Raw genomic sequence first — 18,577 nt, forward strand, 5'->3', positions numbered from 1 at the left:
GCTTGTGCATGCATGTCATCAGTTTGACAAAGGGGGGAGCCAAAAGTATTGACACAGTGATGCTGGTGTGGACACAGAGGATTAGACACATGCCTCAGCGTGTCACAGCATGTGTTACTGATTATAGCGAGGCATACACATAACATAAAGTGTTATTTAAAGGCACCCTTAACAGTTTTTTGACCATATCATAACGTTTTCAAAATCATTTTGATGGCAAATAACCTCATAACATGACAAACGGCACTTCTGCCATTGTCTGAGCAGCCCTCTGCAGGCGATTACCTACAACTAGCAGCTTTCTAGTTTCGGGAAGGAAACTGCCCCCTGAAATTGAAATGCAAAAGGGCTGCTATGCTACAGGAATTCTGAGATATTTTTCTACAGACTGCTGTCGGTGCATTCCCTCTATATTACATCGGAGTTATGTTCATCTCATGAAGGGTGCCTTTAATAGGAATCATATTTACATTAACAGATATTCAACCGTTTTCTCTCTCTCTTCCTCTCTTTTCCGTTCTCCTGTTTGTCTTTCTTCATCATTTCCTCTCAATTGTTTCATTTCTCTATCTCTACTTCTTTGTTTCATTCCAGTCATGATGTGTGTAACTTACCTTTGAAGTGATATATATTCAAAAATGTGATCATGCTAATGCTCCACACACACCATAGTCAGGAGTCAGGAGTGGGTGGGGTGTGGCGTCAGTTTAGTCTGCAAATGAGTCCCTTCACTGCAGTACATCAACATGTCTCTAAGTATGTAGTCTTTATATATAATTCAAATGATCTGATTGTAGTTCCCCTTTTTTGTTAAGCACTACCGGTATGTTATTTTAACATCTCTTTCTCTCTCTCTCTCTCTCTCTCCAATTCCCTCTCTTTCTCTCAATTTCACCTTTCACTCTTCCTTTCTCTCTCAACTCTCTTGCACTTTTCACGTTCTCTCTCATGTCTTTCTCTCTCTCGTGTCTTCCTCTCTCTCTCATGTCTTTCTCTCTCTCGTGTCTTTCTTCTCTCTCTCATGTCTTTCTCTCTCTCTCCCTCTCTCTCTCTCTCTTCATCACGGTCGTTGGTTTCAGAAGGAAATGTGCACACAGCGCTCTTGGTGCAGGTGCAGAATGGGAGGTGTTGACCAAGGTGCAGTCGTGTGGTGAGTGTATGAGTGCACTCTCTCAAACACCAAACCTATCCCCTCTCCACACACCACTCTCAGAGCGGCATTTCAGTCTCTGTTTTCACTTAGCTTCATTCAGCCACCTCTACCATGATGACAGGTGGTCTATACTTTTTCTTTTTTTTTTAAACACGTTGGTGTGATTGGAGGTTGGGGGTTTCCTTTGGTGATGGATTAGATAAATTCATCCTTTAACTGAATATAAGAATACAAGCAGACTGTATAAACTAATCCAGCAAAGGTCATCTTGAACATCATCATAAGCGGTTGAGGTGAGGATGAGGTACAGTAGCTGACTAGCGGAAGGAGACTGCTGAGTGGTCACTTTTTTCTCTCTGCAGGTCCCAACCAGTTCACATGGTAGTGTGATCTGTAGAAACAGCAGACAAAATATGAAATAGGGTTTGCTATTTTCAGGGGTCCACTCATTTGTAATAACAATGCAATAACTGTGATATGCAATTCATAACAGCATTTTTCAAACAGGTTTATTTGCGTGTGCCATTTATAAAGTAAAGGGATATTTGTTCTGTGTCTATACTGCCCCATAATCCTGGAGTAGCCTTACCTTGGTTAGGTCTTAGTATTAGAATAACCAACACTAACATAGAAAAAAACATCAACATACACAATATTACACAATATAGTGATTTGTTCTTAACAGAGAGAGCTCTTAAGAGAGAAAAAATATCCTCTGGGTTACATAAACAAGTTGACATATCTTAAAAATGGTACTAAAGATAATATCTCAAATTTTGGTTTCTGGTAAGCACGGGGTCTCAGAGCTGATCATGTGGATGTGTTTTGTAACCCGTTTTTGTGATTCTTGTCAAGCATTTTCCATGGTGACAGGAAAGCAAATTGTTTTCACATGCTTTATGAATTAGCATAAGACTGCATATACTCTTCACAGAAACTATAGTTTTATGCTCTAGTTGTGAGACTCTCCACAAATGTTTCTAGACATGTTTTAACTGAACCAGGATGTTGATTCTCTATTTAAAATCACAGATAATGACACTTACTAGATTTTCCTCTGAGAGGTAACCATGGCTAAGACATGTCGACAAAGATATAACCTAAACATAGTTTCTATTGAAAGTCTGTTGATGATGGTTTCTAGTTAATGAGGTATATCAGTACCTCTGTCTATTTTTTTTCCCCCCTCTGTGGCAATATATTGACTTAGGTTTTGCCCAATTTTGCATACATTCCAAACCAGAAGACGACAATCTAGCAACAAGGACTGTGAGAAGACACAAATAGTTAAGATTTCCTAACGTTTCCTTGGGTTTAAGTGAAATCTGCAGGTGGACCAAGCATGGACTGACTGTCCACAGGGGAACACGTTACTGCTCATTAGACTGAGCAGTGAAACAGAATGCAGAACATATTTTCATTTTATAGTTGTGTTCAAATAACTTTAAAGGTTACCTTCTTAAAATGACCTTGCACACAATGCCTCATTTTTTTCAAAATAATGTAATAATTGCATAATATGATTTGGCCACCCTATTAACACAATTTAACCTATATCATAAGTTATTTTAGGTGCAACTTGCATCAGTGATATAAAGATACAAAACATTAATTACTCTACAGGAATTTCCTGTGTATTAGCGGCATTGTGTAAACCACAGGACAGTGTTTCCATACGACTTTCCATATTAACTGCCCCTGTTATTAACCTCATAGCTGTAGAAATTTTGCAAAATCAATGTATAAACCGTGGCTAAGAGTTGGGTTCATTGCGGTACATTTTTTAGTTGTCTCAGTTTCAAATAAGTGACAATTATGTTAGTCATATGTAAAGACAAAAATGTGGAACATAGACCCTTTCAAGAGAGTTCCATTATCAGCATCATAGTTGGCCCCACAAGACTTCCTTTTTAACATTCCATATGTTATCTTAATGTAGAGGAAGTAGATTGGGGCCCAAATAGAACGTTCAAGCATTGTTTTTGTTTTTATTGTTGAAAGGGTCTATAGCGACATACAGACATTTATGGTACAGTAAATAATTCACCTACAACTGACTCAGCCTTCTGTTAATATTTTAAAGTAGGGCCAACAGTGTGTACACAGTTTTACTATTTCCCTATCCATGTTCTCATATATAGGCCTAATTAAATTAAATTATTTATATTTATGTGGTTTATGGTAGTAATTCTTCCAGCATTATTTAGTTAAAACCAATTGACCATAAAGAGTCACATGACTGCAGCCAGTGTGGACAACCAGTGCAAAACCAGTGTGATCAGCGAGAGATAAAAATGAATGCATAGAAGAACAGGCCTTTCTCTCTCAGTTCCCTTATTCTGAGATGAAAAGTTCCTCTCTCTCGAGATTTGTGATAGTTTATTTTGGCGAAAGCTGTTGGCAGCTGGGGTATAGGGGAGGCATTTTGGAGACATGCAGTTGTCTCAACGTGCTCCTCTTCAACAAACCACAAAGCCTAAAACAAATAAACAAACCAACAAAATTACAAACAACAACACTAGCCCAGTTTGTCCTTGTGCAAACATTTTATGGTGGAAATTTTGGAAGCAAGACAAAAGCTGTCTGTATGTGACCTCTGCATGTGTCTGTGTGCAGCTGTCAATGGCTGAGGGTGGGGGACTGGGGAATTACAGTGGTGGTAACTTTAGAAGAAGGGAAGGGGACAGAGAGAGAGAGAGAGAGAGAAAGGGGGAGGAGCATGAAACTACACTTCTATCATGTCAAACCATGCTTCTTTCACATTTCCTGTCTTTTGCCTTAGCACTTAGGCTACAATCTGCTTGCACAAGCACATATTCACTATTACCTTAAAGTTGTCTCAATTCACCATAATTGTGTCATATCCGATGTCCGAAAAATCAACCAGTTATGGTGAAGACACGTGAGAATTGATGTGAATATATGAATAACAATGACCTGAACTAAACAAACTAGGCTACATAAGAAACCACAAAAGCGATTAGGACATATTTCTAGTGCAGTCTTAGTGTGGGATATTTAGTATATGTACACGTTTACCATGCGCAACATGAGTTCTAGTTTATCTGGGAGGAGTTTGCTGTTGCTGCAAGATAGTTGGATGCATCTCAGACGCCCGAACTTCAAAGCACGCTCTTTTTCTTGAATCGACCGTGGGTGGTACTACTGTCGATAAAGAGCATTTTAAGGGACTTTCTTGATTCTTAAAATCTGTTATATATTTTGTTTTATTTCCGTAAACAAGGGGCCGACGAAACTGTACAGTTGCCAGGAGACAGTTTTCGATTTAATCGAAACCAAAAAAGTTTGATGCTGGATGTCTTCTCAGTAATGCTTGGCTGAATCCAAGGACTTGTCTGACAGCTAACCTGTCATCGAATGTCAAACAGCAGCCCTTCCATGTGGTGATTCGCAAGACATATCGCATGATATTGAACGTGAGTAATTCATTTACAGCTACAATTGAGGGTTTTACAACAAATACTGTACTATAGTAGGACAGATTTCTACTTCTGCTATTTTTACTATCTCCTCTCCTGCTACCACTATCACCGCTCATTACTAGTCCTCGCGCTTTACGCACAAATAATGCAGCAATGTCAAATATAAGGTTTTAGTTTTTGAGTTTGGTTGAGGTTACAATACTGATTGGCCAGGCTTCAGTTGACATACTCCATACAATGTCTTCAAATATTCCAACCGTATTTAGACTAATTTTGCTTTTAAGTAGCCTATACTTTGGTGTATACCATTTTAGACAAATGTGTCTGCTGTTGATGTTGTTACCTGACTCATATTCTCTAATTGCAAATCCTGGTGTTACAGTCTTGGGGTCTGTGGCATTTACATGATGCAACAGCACTTTGTAGGTACTCGTACTTGTGTTGGTAATGCTCTTTTTGACAGAACTTAAAGTGCTCTTTGACAGAACCATGTAGGCTGAAGTTAATATTTGCATGCTCTTAATCAGGATGTACTGACAGATGAATGGGACAACAGTGATATGCAACACGTGGGAATGTACCTATTTGTTTAGTGAAGCAAACTTACTTCCCTAAAAGCACAGGGCCCAGGTGTGTGTGTGTGTGTGTGTGTGTGAGAGAGAGAGAGAGAGAGAGAGAGAGGCAGAGAGAGAGAGAGATTCAGGTTTATAGGGCATTTTGTTCAATCAAAGTTGGTTCCTTTTTGTCCTTATCTACTGTATACTATTTCAGAAGTGTGAAATATGGTTCCACTAAATGTGTCTAAATCAAAACAGCAGGATAATATGAAACTATTAATATCAATCAAATAGTTTTACAAACAGCTGGAAAAGGCTGTTTGATGTTTGTTACTCATACACCAACCCTGAGGGCCCAGTGGGAACATCCCGACTGTTTAATCTAAGCACTTAAAGAGCATATTGTGTGTGAGTTAATCATTTAACAGTTTTTATGGCTGTTTGCTCCAGAACAACACCAGAAGTCTGTATGGGACAGTTTGGCTAATATGTAGCCAGTCATTTAATTAAAGGACTTAATTGGGAGAGAAAATATGATGGGGGGTTAATCAAATCAATCTGGAGATTATTATCTGAAGATATCTTTCAGCTGTCAAATGTTTAATATTTTAAACCATCATTTATTATTGTCATTTGACATGTGTATTGGATTGTGTGCCATATTCTGCTACTGCTATTGATTTTACTGTATTTCCTTTTTTGAGAAAGGCAAATTAATTTCTGCACATTTTCCCTGGTAGTGTCTGTCTTTTTCACTTACAGTTTCTCCCAACCCTCAGTAGCATGTTCTGTTTTTTACCAAGGACCCATTTAACTTTGGATGACTTTTGCCTTCCAGGGAAAGCTACATTTGTATGTGTAACTGACAGCCCCCACATGTGTGACTGACATATTAACTCTCAGATCAGCTAGCAGCTAGATAAGATAGCACATCCTGGAGACGCTCTGTTATAACAGTTATTATAAATAACTATTGATTGCGGGTGAAGCAGAGATAGATGTTTTTTTTATTTGGACGGAGGAAAGCGAAATTGGTTATTATCAAACATTTGTTATTATACACTTTAACACTAGTTGCAATTAAGCCATTGAGGATTGAGTTCTTCCAAAATTATGCCATGCATGTAGATCTCGCATTTTTTAACCCTCTTGTTGTGTTCGCGGTCAAATGTTGAAATTAAGCCATTGAGGATTGAGTTCTTCCAATATGATGCCATGCATGTAGATCTTGCATTTTTTAACCCTCCTGTTGTGTTCGCGGTCAAATGTGACCGATTGACAATTCTTTTCTCTCAAAAATATTGTTAACTTATTCTGACTACCATGAGGATCCATAACTTTGTTAACACAGGGCATCTGAACACACTAAACAAATATATTTTTCATAACAATTTGAGTGTTTTATTTAACTTTAGAACACCCATGTGTAGAAAATGGTGAGAAAATGGTCAGTGTATAAAACTGAGTCCAGGCACATACTGTACTTATTGATCAGATGGACTGTATGTATGCTTCTGTACATTAAAACACACACAAATACACCCTCTTTGGTTCTATTCCAGCCCCCATTGGAACCTTTCTGACTTGCATGAGCTCAGGTCAATGAGGTCTGCAGGCCATAAATAGCCAATGGAAGTTCAAAACTAGTTATATCCAATAGAACACAAGTTGATACAAAGGTCTATCACAACATTAGATGATAATATATGTGTAACTATGGATTTATAAGTTATAATGCAGCGGTCATTTTTGACCAGGAACACAAAACTAGTAAACATAAACCAAACACAACAGGAGAGCTAAAAAGGTTTGTTATGACATCATCGCTTTTAACCTGGGTGTACAAAATATGTCACTGTTTGTAGGTTGTGTTTAAGCATGATATTTTTGTACTTTTTTTCCAGCTAACATGGAATCGGACTCTACACTAGTTGAAAGTGTTTAGCAGTTTGGTAGAACAGAGAGAGAGAGAGTAACATGCTCAATCTCACATCATCACTTGTCACGCAGAACACCAGTGCACACTAACTAGTGATCGATCAAAAAAGACACCCTTTGTCCCTTAAACCAGTGTCAGTTGTGATTGATTATAAAAAAATAAATATATTTGATGTGTAAATGTGAATGACTCTCAGCATTGAAGATCAGATAACTCTGTCTAGAGTCTTGCATAACTTAACATAACACGTATTTGTAGACAGCCTGAGAGCTCAAACACAATGTTTCATAGAAAGTCTACAGTACATGGCTTTGCAATCATTGAGGGCTGATTAGAACTTTTCCTCAACACATGCTTCTCTTTCATTCAGCTTGAAAGGCATTTATCCTCTTCAAACTCACATAAACACTATAGCATTACAAGGATAAAAGACGAAATAGCCAAACCACTTAATTTACCGTAGTTAGTAATCTGTCCCTAAATGATTTTATGTGACCCTGCCTTCCTATCCAAAAAGCTTCTTTTGTTGACTGTGTGTGGAGTCTGTCTGCCGCACTAAATCCGTAACCCATTGCTGGTGCCAGTGAAAAGGTAGTGACAGTAGCATTTGTGGTATGAGCAGCACGTTGAAAAAGATAGAGTTAAAATTTAACAGAGAGAGAAGGATGAGAGACAAACAGTTTGCCTAGCAAAATGCATGGCCTCTGAATCTTTGTGCTTGTTCAGTCTCTCTACATCTCACTCTATGTCCCTCTCTCTTTCTCTTTCGTCACAGAGTATGTCCCCTCTCCAGCACAGGGGACAAGTAGAAAGGCCACTTTGTACTTCCCCGCTAATTTAATTTAATTCCCAAGTCCACCCACAGGGATGTTTTGGAAGGGCCTTCCTCCTTTCTCCTCACCAGGAAGCAAGTGATAGTAATTAGCCTTCTGTTTTCCCTCATATCCGTTCCCAATTACGTCGGGGGCTAAGGAGAAAGTTTTGCGACGTCTTTACTGGCAGTTACTGTGCTGCCTACAGAGCTCCGCATTGTCCCAGAAATCAGAAATACAACGTTTGCAGTCAGTCAGTCAGAACTTGTGAGGTCAGGTCTTGTGGTTTTCTCTCCAATGGCACGTTTTCCAGAACTACTCCTCTCTCAGTTCTTGGCAGTCTGAAGACATGCTAGAGTGATAACCATGATTTGGTAATGGATTTACAGTAGGTGCTACAACAACAACAGCAACAAAAAAAAGCATCAAAGCTGACAGAGTATACAAATATGCTATGCCATATCAGAGGCTATGCGCTTGCCATGCTCATCTTCTTCTTCTCTCTGTTAAAAAATCATGTTAGAAGGGGGTTGATGTTGGCGCTCTGTTTTTAGAAAAAAGCAATAGTACATGAGGATCCAGATGTGACATATGCTTTGATTTGTTCTCGCAGGTGTGCAGGGGAGGTGAGGTACACTTTATCAGGCAACGGGGTAAGAAGGAGAACTATCATAAAATAATTCAGTCATTTGTTATTAATTATTATTACACGGCTCTTCAGAGTGCTGCAGAACGTTCCATTCACATGAATGGGCCTTCCCAACGTTCGGGCCTATGTTAAATCTACATACATCACCGGCAAAGCATTTAATCACCGCTGTCAATGGTAACGGGTTTTGTGCTTCTGATTAATGTCTTTCATATCACTACGCAAGGACTGGAACTTCATTCAAACGTGAAAGCAGACGGTTGATCAGCTGTGTTCTAAAGAATGTTTGATTCAAGTTCAGCAGGCGTGTGTTCGCGAACTATTTGTTTCTCAGCAAAATGCCACGATGAAGCGGTAACAAATAGGCTAGGTTATGTAGGCTAAAGTCATATCGTGGGGAGTTTATTATTTCGTTTTGGCAAGTAGCCGTATAATAAGCAGATAATGTATAGAACGCCGGTCATTACTGCGAAAATAAGTCCCTTCAGGGTGGAACAAGACCCCTCCGCTGCGCGTCGGGGTCCGGTTCACCCTGTCGGGACTTATTTTCCCAGTAATGACCGGCGTTCTATGGACCCTTTCAAGAGAGTTCCATTATCAGCATCATAGTTGGCCCCACAAGACTTCCTTTTTAACATTCCATATGTTATCTTAATGTAGAGGAAGTAGATTGGGGCCCAAATAGAACGTTCAAGCATTGTTTTTGTTTGTATTGATGAAAGGGTCTATACATTATCCCTTACTTAAAAGGTTACACAATCACAATAAATACACATTCATGATCCATCCACCGATATCTTAATCAGATGCCACAGTATTGAGGAAAAGATCTCTGAAAAAAAAGAACAGGAAAAGCTGGATTGCCAAATGTATTAGACCTCATTACATTTGAATTACACAAACCAGTCTGTTTTTATTGAATATCATTTTTGATTCTGACATAGTATTCAATGTATCCAATTGAATCATGGAGGATAAGTGGAAAGCAATAAAGCATGTCCACAGCTGGAGACACACAAACAGTCACATCGGGTGTTTTGATTAATGGATTCCTATCAGCCTTTGTGAGAAATGATCAGAAATAGTCAGAAACATCTCTTTATCTTGCCAACAGTTTTTTTTTACCTGTGTATGGAGATACCAATCAAACATGGGTTGCATAGTTGGAACTTTTATGTTGTGCTTTGGCACATTCCATGCCTTCTCCGCACCAGTGTGTCATGTAATGATCACGCTCAAAATCTCAACGGTATAATCATTTAGTGTTATCAGTCTTTAAACAACAAACAAACATGTCACTGTGTGTTGCCACAGTGTGTAATTTCTAGTAGCAGAGTTGTTGCAGTATGTTTAAATATGGCCCACATAAGATCACGCTCAGCGTGTGCTTGCTTATTAAGATGTATAACACTCTCATGTAATCTAATTTCATTGACATTATTAGGTAGTCAACGTGTCTGCTTCAAGATAAATGTTGCGTTGCGTTTTCATAACAGTAAGTAAATGGAATGCTGTACTTATGTCAGTGAAAAAGTGTGTGTCGTGGATTGAGCAGTAACTCGGGATTTACTGGTTCCGCTCCACCTCATTGCAGTAGTGTGTGCACATTTGCAGTGCATCAAGCCATACCAAGCGGCGATACCTGTTCCAAGCAACAGATCTTTTGCTCTTGTCTTTGCTCACGCTGCTGATACTCAGAAAGAAGGAAAGTGGGCCAAATGCCATCAAAATGTGGGTGACAGATAGTGCCAGATAAGTCTCCGCTTCAGCGTTCAGCTTTCATCTGATGTTCAGCTTTCACGCTTTCACTACCATATTCAGATCATTTAAAGGATAGGTTTAGTGGGGTGGGCTGTGGTCAAAGTCCATGCATGCCTAAAATATGTTTAACAGTAGTGTTTAAAAGTGTGGCTGGCTGACTGACTGTGTACAGAGAGTATAGAGGATACACCATAGACACTGATTTATTAGTGAGACTTATCACTTAGATTTTAGGCCTTGCCTGTTGTATGGCACTCACCCACAGCTATTGGTAGCAAAGAGAATTATTCTGTTCAATATGGCTCCCGGTGTGCTGTGCATGTGTATGTGTTAGGGGTGTAATAGTACGCAAAAATCACGGTTGGGTGTGTACCTCGGTTTTGAAGTCACGGTTTGGTTCATTTTCGGTACAGTAAGCCTGTAGGTACCGCTAACCTAACATTCACTGACAATATTGCTGGTGCGCAACAGGAACAGTATTTTGAAAAGATGTCAAATGTTTTTTGACGTTAGTTGACTAAACTGACATATTCTCCACCACTTAATATGTTTGTATGGGAACTCGAATTTGATATGACATGGTCCGCAAGCAAAAAAGCCTACTGTTGATTGCTGTTGAAGGTTGCATTTGGTACATTCAGTACGCATCTGTATTGAACTTGATGTCCTGTACCTAAATGGTTCGATACGAATACATGTACCTTTACAACCCTAGTATGTGTGTGTGTGTAGCAAGATGCTGCAGAGGACCTGTGATCATTTCACAGGTTCTCCTGCTTGTGCTTTAGTCACTCAGCTCTGTCTCGTCTTGTTTTGCAGATTTTGTGGTGGGTGCTGGAAAACCACTGAGTGAAATTCTCATACCTGCATCTGAAGGTAAAGAGAGGGGTCTTTGTGTGTGTGTGTGTGTGTGTGTACTCGTTCATTTGTGCGCTAGTGTGCGTGGGTATCTTATTACATCTTTCTTTCCTTCTCTCTCTCTCTCTCTCTCTCTCTCTCTCTCTCTCTCTCTCTCTCTCTCTCTCTCCCTCGCTCGCTCTCGCTATTAGAACACCACCCAATCCGTTGTTGTGGCCTGGTCCGCTGACTTTCCGTGCCCGCTGCCATGGAAGCCAGAGGAAAGTATGACTTCAATGCCACAATTGAGGACGAGCTCAGCTTCCGGAAAGGGGACATCCTAAAGGTGCGTCTTCAAGAGGTTACATACATTGTGACAAGTCAAAGTTGTCATGCTTTCTGGTAAGCAGTTGACCAGATAACATCAGAAAGCTATTGGTTTGAAGATGAATAGGTTAGATAGGGAGTGGGTTAGAATCAGACTGAGGTTAGGTTGACATAACGATGGTTTGTTAAATTGAAGACTAATTTATGATCTGTTAGAGAGCCACTACCAGTAGTTTGGTTGGGTCTAATGGACCGATGGTACAGCAAGACAGTAGTCAGGGTGTTCATAGAAATGTTAAGGTCAGGTCTCGAAGTCGACCTTGGGGCAGTAAGAATGAGAGCAAGCAGTGAATGAGAAAATCTTGCACACTGACTAGTGCGCTTCCTGTGGTTATAAGCAGCCTCTGAAGCACAGATGCAGCGCACCCAGATGGGCCTGCTGTCCTACTTACTGTAATCATGCTCTGTACTCAGATCCTGGGTGTCCAAGACGGCTGGTTTAAAGCAGAGCTTCACGGCCACGAAGGTTTTGTGCCCAAAAACTATGTTGACAGACAGACTCCCAGGTATGCTTACGATTACTTCATGTGTACATGTGAACCATGAATATATGTGTGAGTATGTGAACGTTTGTGTATGTGAACGTGTGTGTGTGTTTGTCTGTGTGTGTATGTGAACGTGTGTCTGTGTGTGTGTGTGTGTGTGTGTGTGTGTGTGTGTGTGTGTGTGTGTGTGTGTGTGTGTGCGCACGTTCTGTGCATATGTAACTATATGTCAGGCGCAGCTCATGTGATTATGCATGTATGGCCATATTTACATTCATCCCCACTGGCCCTTTCCAGCTGGTTCCAGGAGAACGCCAGTCGCAGTTCCGCTGAGGAGACTCTGATGGACCGAGACATGGGGGGGTTCCTGATCCGCGGCAGCCAGAGCACCCCTGGGGCCTTCTCCATCTCTGTCCGGTAGGAAGAAGAACTATGAATCCCTCAGAGTCCCTAAGATGTCCACTCATAGTCTGTGTCATATGGCAAGGCTAAGTGCAGTATGTGAAAGATCATATGGAAATGTAGAAAAGCCAAGTGGGTGTGAAATCTAGTCCTTCACATAAATACTCTGGATTGTTAATAATGTGCACAGTTATCTCGCATGAGTTTTTGTGCGTATAAAGTTAGTTACTGGGAGTCAACTGAGGACCATGTTTATACTCAGATATTTAACAGCTATATTAACTCACAAAACATGGCGTTCTTTTCCTCATTGTGATTGCCTCAGTTATGCAGCGGCCCTAATTGACCCTCTGGGTTGACTGACTAGCCTGGCTCCTTTTTAGCCATGTCATCAGTTTGATCAGTACAGTCCGTGCCACTGTTGCTCCGGAGTAGCACCCACTCAGGCCTCTCTCTTTCATCCGTCAGCCGCCTGGCAAGCATAACCATGTGGAAATGTCACATTAATATTGCAGCGCCTACAACTGCCTCGGCATCGCAGTCAGATTGGGTGATTTGTGTGAGTCCCCATCTCATAAATCATCCATGGGCCCCAACTGCCGTCCTCAGTGATGATGTAGGATTCAGGTGGTGCCACTGTGGACTCCTGACTCACAGGGGACCCCTAGTGGACACGAGTGATAGAAAGCCTGTTCTAAGACGATTGGCTCATATATAATAAAATGGTATTTATGTAATCTGGGTACCCAGGAAAACAGATACTTTCAGAGACGCCCACTGATCTCACTTCCGTTGTGTTCATAGGGAAAAGTTCTTACTGAAACCAGTGCGAAATGGCTGCTGATACAAACACAATTGAAGCATGTTTAGAGTCGATTTTTGAAGAAATTGAAGTTCATAACAACATTTGCTCTAAACCTCTGCAGAAGTTATGTCTCATTTGCCTATGCAAAGGCTAGCCAGAGATGGTTACAAAGGCAAACTAAACGCCATCGTTTTGGTTGTTAGTCCGCAGTCGGCGGTATTTTCATGAAACACCCAGTACATGTGCATACTCACAAGGTCTGCCACTTCTCTGCGATTGGCTATTGAAAAAAGCTTTGTTCGAAATCAGAGACATTCCCCCTGCCCTATTTTCCCCTGAATCTGAATCCAGGCGCATTCCTCTAGACTAGTATTTATGTACCAAAAGGAAAAGGTAGTTTTTTTTTTATTTATGCGATGGTCCTGTGGTGCGGCTGGCTACAGCCCCTGTACCATATCTGGGTCCAAGTGCCCACGGGGGCCCAAGTTCGAGTCCGACCCTGGTCATTTTCCGATCCCTCCCCATCTCTCTCCCACTCATCACTCTTCCTTTCATTCTCTTCCCTCTCCTTCACAATAAAGGCCAAAAACCTGATTCAGTAAGCATACCTCAGATCATGGTCATAGAAATCAGTGGTGTAGTCTGATACACAGGACTATACAGGACTACACAGTATACCCACTTAAAATGCATCACCATCTCAGTATACCCACTAAAAATAGGCAAGGATACATATTGACATTTGGGTTTGATCTATACCCACTACAGCTAACAAGACTACATCACAGTATACCCACTACGGCTAACTAGACTACACCACTGGTAGAAATGTTTCCTAAAAGTGAAATGGTGAAAAACAGCAAGAAAAAAGCAAGGTGTACGTGAGTCAAGTCAATGAGTAAATTAATCCTCTCTCTTCTGGTTAGGCACGAGAGTGATGTCCAGCATTTCAAAATCATGAGGGAGAACAAGGCCAAGTACCACATCTGGAATGTGAAGTTCAACTCCCTGAACGAGCTGGTGGAGTACTACAGGAGAAACAGCATCTCCAAAAACAGCGAGATTTACCTGAACGACAGCAGCAGGGACGACTCCAGGCCATCTGTTCCACAGCCGGTAAAAAAAACCCTCAGCTCTATGCTCTTTTCCCAAACAGCTCCCTATGCAGGGCGTTCAGTGTAAAGGATACTTGTATTAGAAAATGTTTTTGCTCACAAACTGACCTCAATGGATGCTGGTTAAATGTAATGGAATAGTAACACTAAGCGCTTGTTTACTGACAGGTACACATATGGCATTACTGAAATTGAAAACATACAGAACAATAAAGTGGTAAAAATGTCAAGAAAGCATACCTCATGCATTAAGCATAAACAGTGCCCCTTCCCTTAGAATTTAGTTCGGAGTTTGACCCAATATCACCCTTAGCAAAGAACACAGACACAGATGAACAGGCTGATTCCTGGCCTCTTGTCTTCCTGTTACCTCTCTATTTGTTTCTCATTGTCCTTATATACCCTTTATTTTTACCATCCATCCTTTTATCCTTCCTTCCATCTCTTCCTTCTCTCCTTCCTGTTGTTCCATCTGCTCCTCCTCTCTGTAGCCTCTGGCATTTCTCCCACGCTGTGTGTGAGAGCGCTCACAAGGGCTCTTTGGAGAGAGAAGAAACACAGATCAATAAGAGAGCTTCGAGTAGTGTGTACAGTGAAACAGAAGCCTAGAAGTGAGCGATACTGATTTCGCAATTCAGCATCAGATTCAATATCAAACAACAGGAACTGTAGAGGCTCTAAAAGGTCCACTGCACTCTTGACCGTCACTTTGGTGCGGTCCATTTGTGTGTGCTTTGTCTTCGCCTTTGTTTGCCAACGTGATTTGACCTATGATGCCTTTTATTGTGTCCGCAGGCAAAGAGAGGCTCGGCGGATGGCCACTACCCTGGAGGCTACGGAGGTTCACCACAGCCCGCCCAGCAGCGGAGGGCGTCTGATCAGTCACACAAGCAGCAGGTGCGGTGGCATAAGCAGTCACACACATACATTGTTGTTTTGTTGTTGTTTGTACACTCACACACTTACATACACACACACACACACACACACACACAAATGGACACACATGTAAATGCACACACATGTAAATGCACATTCACATACGGATATTCACTCAGGTTGTACACATTCATGTAACAAAACACACTCTCTCTCTCTCTCTCTCTCTCTCTCTCTCTCTCTCACACACACAGACACACACACAAAACTCGCGGGCACTTACATACACCTATACTGCACATACCTACATGATATGCACACACACACACACACAGAAGGAGCCCCAACACACAGACGTGCAGACAGTGCTCAGCCGAAGAGGATTGTTTTGGCCAGAGGCCATGTAACGTCTCTGTCTTCCCTGGCCTGACCTTATCTCTCCCTCCGGAGGACGCTGTGCTTTTCAGTTTCAGAGCTAGGCTGGGGGGGCTTAGAATTCAACCAGTCGGAGTAATGACCAGGTAACATGCCAGCCAGGTCAGCCTGAGTGGAACTTTGGATCTACAGTACCTCTGTTGTCCGTTGCTGTTGCCATTGTGCTCAGGGCGCATTTCAATCTGAATGGATTAAATTAGGTCAGGTCGGGGCATGTTTGACACCGGACGGTTCTTATAAGGCCCTCAGTGTCAACCTGAGCTCCACCTCCAGCACGGGCACAACACAGGTTGGATATTTGTTTAGCAGCTGCTTTTTATTCCTAAGCAACTTCTATTGCCAACATACATTTCCATTTCCATTATACATTTCCATCCAATGAGATCTTCTGATGGATGATGTTGATATCGTTACTAGGACCATAGATTTATCTATGGATAGGACCTTTATGGTTAGAACCTTGTCCTCTTCTCCTCTTCTTGTCTTCTTTTCCTCGATAAGCTTACGTAATCATGGGAACACAGTTGCCATTTTGTATTGCCATTAAACCCTTGTCATTCACTTTTCAACGTACTTCATACCCTTTTAGTGTAAAAGAGTCACAGCCCAGCCCAATCCGCCAAAATTACATTGTGCAAAAACAGACCTTCCAGGTGTGCAGTGACAATGACAGACACATCATTCTCCCTTGTATAAGTCAGTGTACCGTCAAAATGATTTTGAAGCTGTTACTTTAAGGTTAAAGGTTAACATTTAACATTCAAAACAAAAAGGAGTAGTGTCCTGTCACTCCGTAGAGGCCTGGCGTTCTAGCTTTGGTATCTTTTGAAGGTCACCCATGAGACTGCACGTCTGACTGGTGTGTGTGTGTGTGTGTTCACACAGAACAAGAGGCCCAGTGTGGAGGAGAGGGCTAGCACATTGGGCTCCGTGTCGAAGAGCATCACTCAAAACAGCAGCCAGCCAGGCAGACGAATATCAGATCCCGTCACCCAGGTAGGGTAGAGCATGGTAGTGTGTTATAATTCAATGGTCTCTGTGTGTGTGTGTGTGTGTGTGTACAAACACAAACAACAGGAACACTGTATGTGTGTGTGACTGCTTATGCCACTGCACCAGCTGTTGGTGGGTGGGCTGTGGTGAACCTCCGTAGCCTCCAGGGTAGTGGTCGTCCGCCGAGCCGAGCTCATGTGTGTACAACTAATTACCTCTCTGCCTTACCTGTGAAGCACTTTGGGTAAACTCCTGTTGTTTTTAAATGTGCTATACAATTAAACTGACTTGACTTGACTTGAGCCTCTCTTTTGGAGCCAATAAAAGGCATCAGAGGTCAAATCACGTTGGCAAACAAAGGCGAAGACAAAGCACACACAAATGGACCGCACCAAAGTGACAGTCAAAAGTGCAGTGGACCTTTAAGAGCCTCTACAGCTCCTGTTGTTTGATATTGAATCTGATGCTGAATTTCAAAATCGATATCGCTCACTTCTAGGCTTCTTTGCCACTTTCAATCACTTTGTCATTGTCCAGATGACATTCAGTTACATGTGTGTGTTTTGTCCATGTGCTTCCATTTTACAGTAATGACATCTTCATGCATGTGCCATTGTGTATGCACCCCTGCTCCATTTGTAATTGTATGTTCATCATAGATTAATGTGTGTGTTTGTGTGTGTGTGTGTGTGTGTGTGTGTGTGTGTGTGTGTGTGTGTGTGTGTGTGTGTGCGTGCATACGTGTGTTTATGTTTATCTGTGTGTGTGTGAGGTATGTTCATCATAGATTAATGTGTGTGTGTGTGTGTGTGTGCGCATACGTGTGTTTATGTTTATCTGTGTGTGTGTGAGGTATGTTCATCATAAATTAATGTGTGTTTGTGTGTGTGTGTATGTGTGTGTGTGTGTGTGTGTGTGTGTGCGTGCACATACGTGTGTTTATGTTTATCTGTGTGTGTGTGAGGTATGTTCATCATAGATTAATGTGTGTTTGTGTGTGTGTGTGTGTGTGTGTGTGTGTGTGTGTGTGTGTGTGTGTGTGTGCGCGTGCGCATACGTGTGTTTATGTTTATCTGTGTGTGTGTGAGGTATGTTCATCATAGATTAATGTGTGTTTGTGTGTGTGTGTGTGTGCACGCGGGGGTGTGTGTGTGTGTGTTTATGTTTGTCTGTGTGTGTGAGATAATGTTACTCATACTCCAGTCATGTTTTGTTTGCTATAGCGAGTGCCAACGCAGGTGAGAGCAATCTACGACTTCACTGCCGAGGAGGACGATGAGTTAGGCTTTAAGGTCGGAGAAATTATCGAGGTCCTGGACTGCAGTGACTCTTCCTGGTTCAGGGGACGTGTGCGCGGCAGAGTTGGCCTGTTTCCAGCCAATTACACATTCCCTCTTTGAGACAACTCGCTTGGAGAGAACGGACGAGAGCCTTATCAGATGAACACCATCCCAACCCATCCTCTGTCCCAGCCTGACTCAATGCCTTAGGACTAGAACTTTATGTCTTTTGTTGAAAGATTGTGTATATGCAAATTCAGGATTTCACTGATAATGAACCTGAGAGAAATTGTAGTAATTGTAATGGAAATCTCAAATGTTTCAGCACTGACTTTAACCAAGTAGCCTACTTATGAATTTGCCTTTGTTTTGTGCTATTTGATGGGACATCTTACTGTATGAATTTATTAAATTGAATGGAAAGAGATATATTTTGAAAGTGTTTGTGCCATTTCTAATATGTTATAACCTTGCTGTGTATTTACTTTACTTTGTTATGCCATTATAACTTTGATGTAGTCTAACGTTTTTTATTATTTCTTGCCTGTTTGAAATGCAACTGAATGGGAAGGCTATCATCTGACAACATGGATTTCTAACTGCTCATTTGAAAAATACTTCCATTGACTCCTCCCCTCGCATCGT

At 41.4% G+C, this 18,577-nt stretch overlaps 1 protein-coding gene across 4 annotated transcripts; it reads left to right on the forward strand.

Annotated features, from left to right (window-relative positions):
- The first annotated feature begins 1,429 nt into the window (after positions 1-1,429).
- Positions 1,430-18,353, forward strand: LOC125295572 (growth factor receptor-bound protein 2-B-like). 4 transcript variants are annotated; one of them, XM_048244897.1, is made up of 10 exons: positions 1,430-1,446; positions 4,398-4,590; positions 11,134-11,190; positions 11,364-11,497; positions 11,953-12,044; positions 12,321-12,440; positions 14,157-14,346; positions 15,141-15,242; positions 16,545-16,655; positions 17,876-18,353. In XM_048244897.1, the coding sequence occupies exons 4-10, from the start codon at positions 11,420-11,422 to the stop codon at positions 18,050-18,052; spliced, it is 870 nt and encodes a 289-aa protein (XP_048100854.1). In that variant the 5' UTR covers positions 1,430-1,446; positions 4,398-4,590; positions 11,134-11,190; positions 11,364-11,419; the 3' UTR covers positions 18,053-18,353. The 4 variants fall into 4 exon arrangements, with proteins under 4 accessions (XP_048100854.1, XP_048100856.1, XP_048100855.1 ...); XM_048244898.1 differs by lacking the exon at positions 1,430-1,446 and adding an exon at positions 8,518-8,557 and having other exon boundaries at positions 4,257-4,590; XM_048244896.1 differs by lacking the exon at positions 1,430-1,446 and having other exon boundaries at positions 4,257-4,590.
- The last annotated feature ends 224 nt before the right edge of the window (positions 18,354-18,577 follow it).

This window comes from Alosa alosa, chromosome 6, assembly GCF_017589495.1.
Source record: "Alosa alosa isolate M-15738 ecotype Scorff River chromosome 6, AALO_Geno_1.1, whole genome shotgun sequence".
Lineage (NCBI taxonomy): Eukaryota > Metazoa > Chordata > Actinopteri > Clupeiformes > Clupeidae > Alosa > Alosa alosa.

What these genes read in the sequence shown, in the direction of transcription:
- LOC125295572 (XM_048244897.1), top strand. Translation starts at nt 11,420, where the DNA reads ATGGAAGCCAGAGGAAAGTATGACTTCAATGCCACAATTGAGGACGAG. An exon ending in GCCTTCTCCATCTCTGTCCG is followed by an intron (nt 12,441 to 14,156) that starts GTAGGAAGAAGA and finishes TCTTCTGGTTAG; the next exon opens with GCACGAGAGTGATGTCCAGC. An exon ending in ATCAGTCACACAAGCAGCAG is followed by an intron (nt 15,243 to 16,544) that starts GTGCGGTGGCAT and finishes GTGTTCACACAG; the next exon opens with AACAAGAGGCCCAGTGTGGA.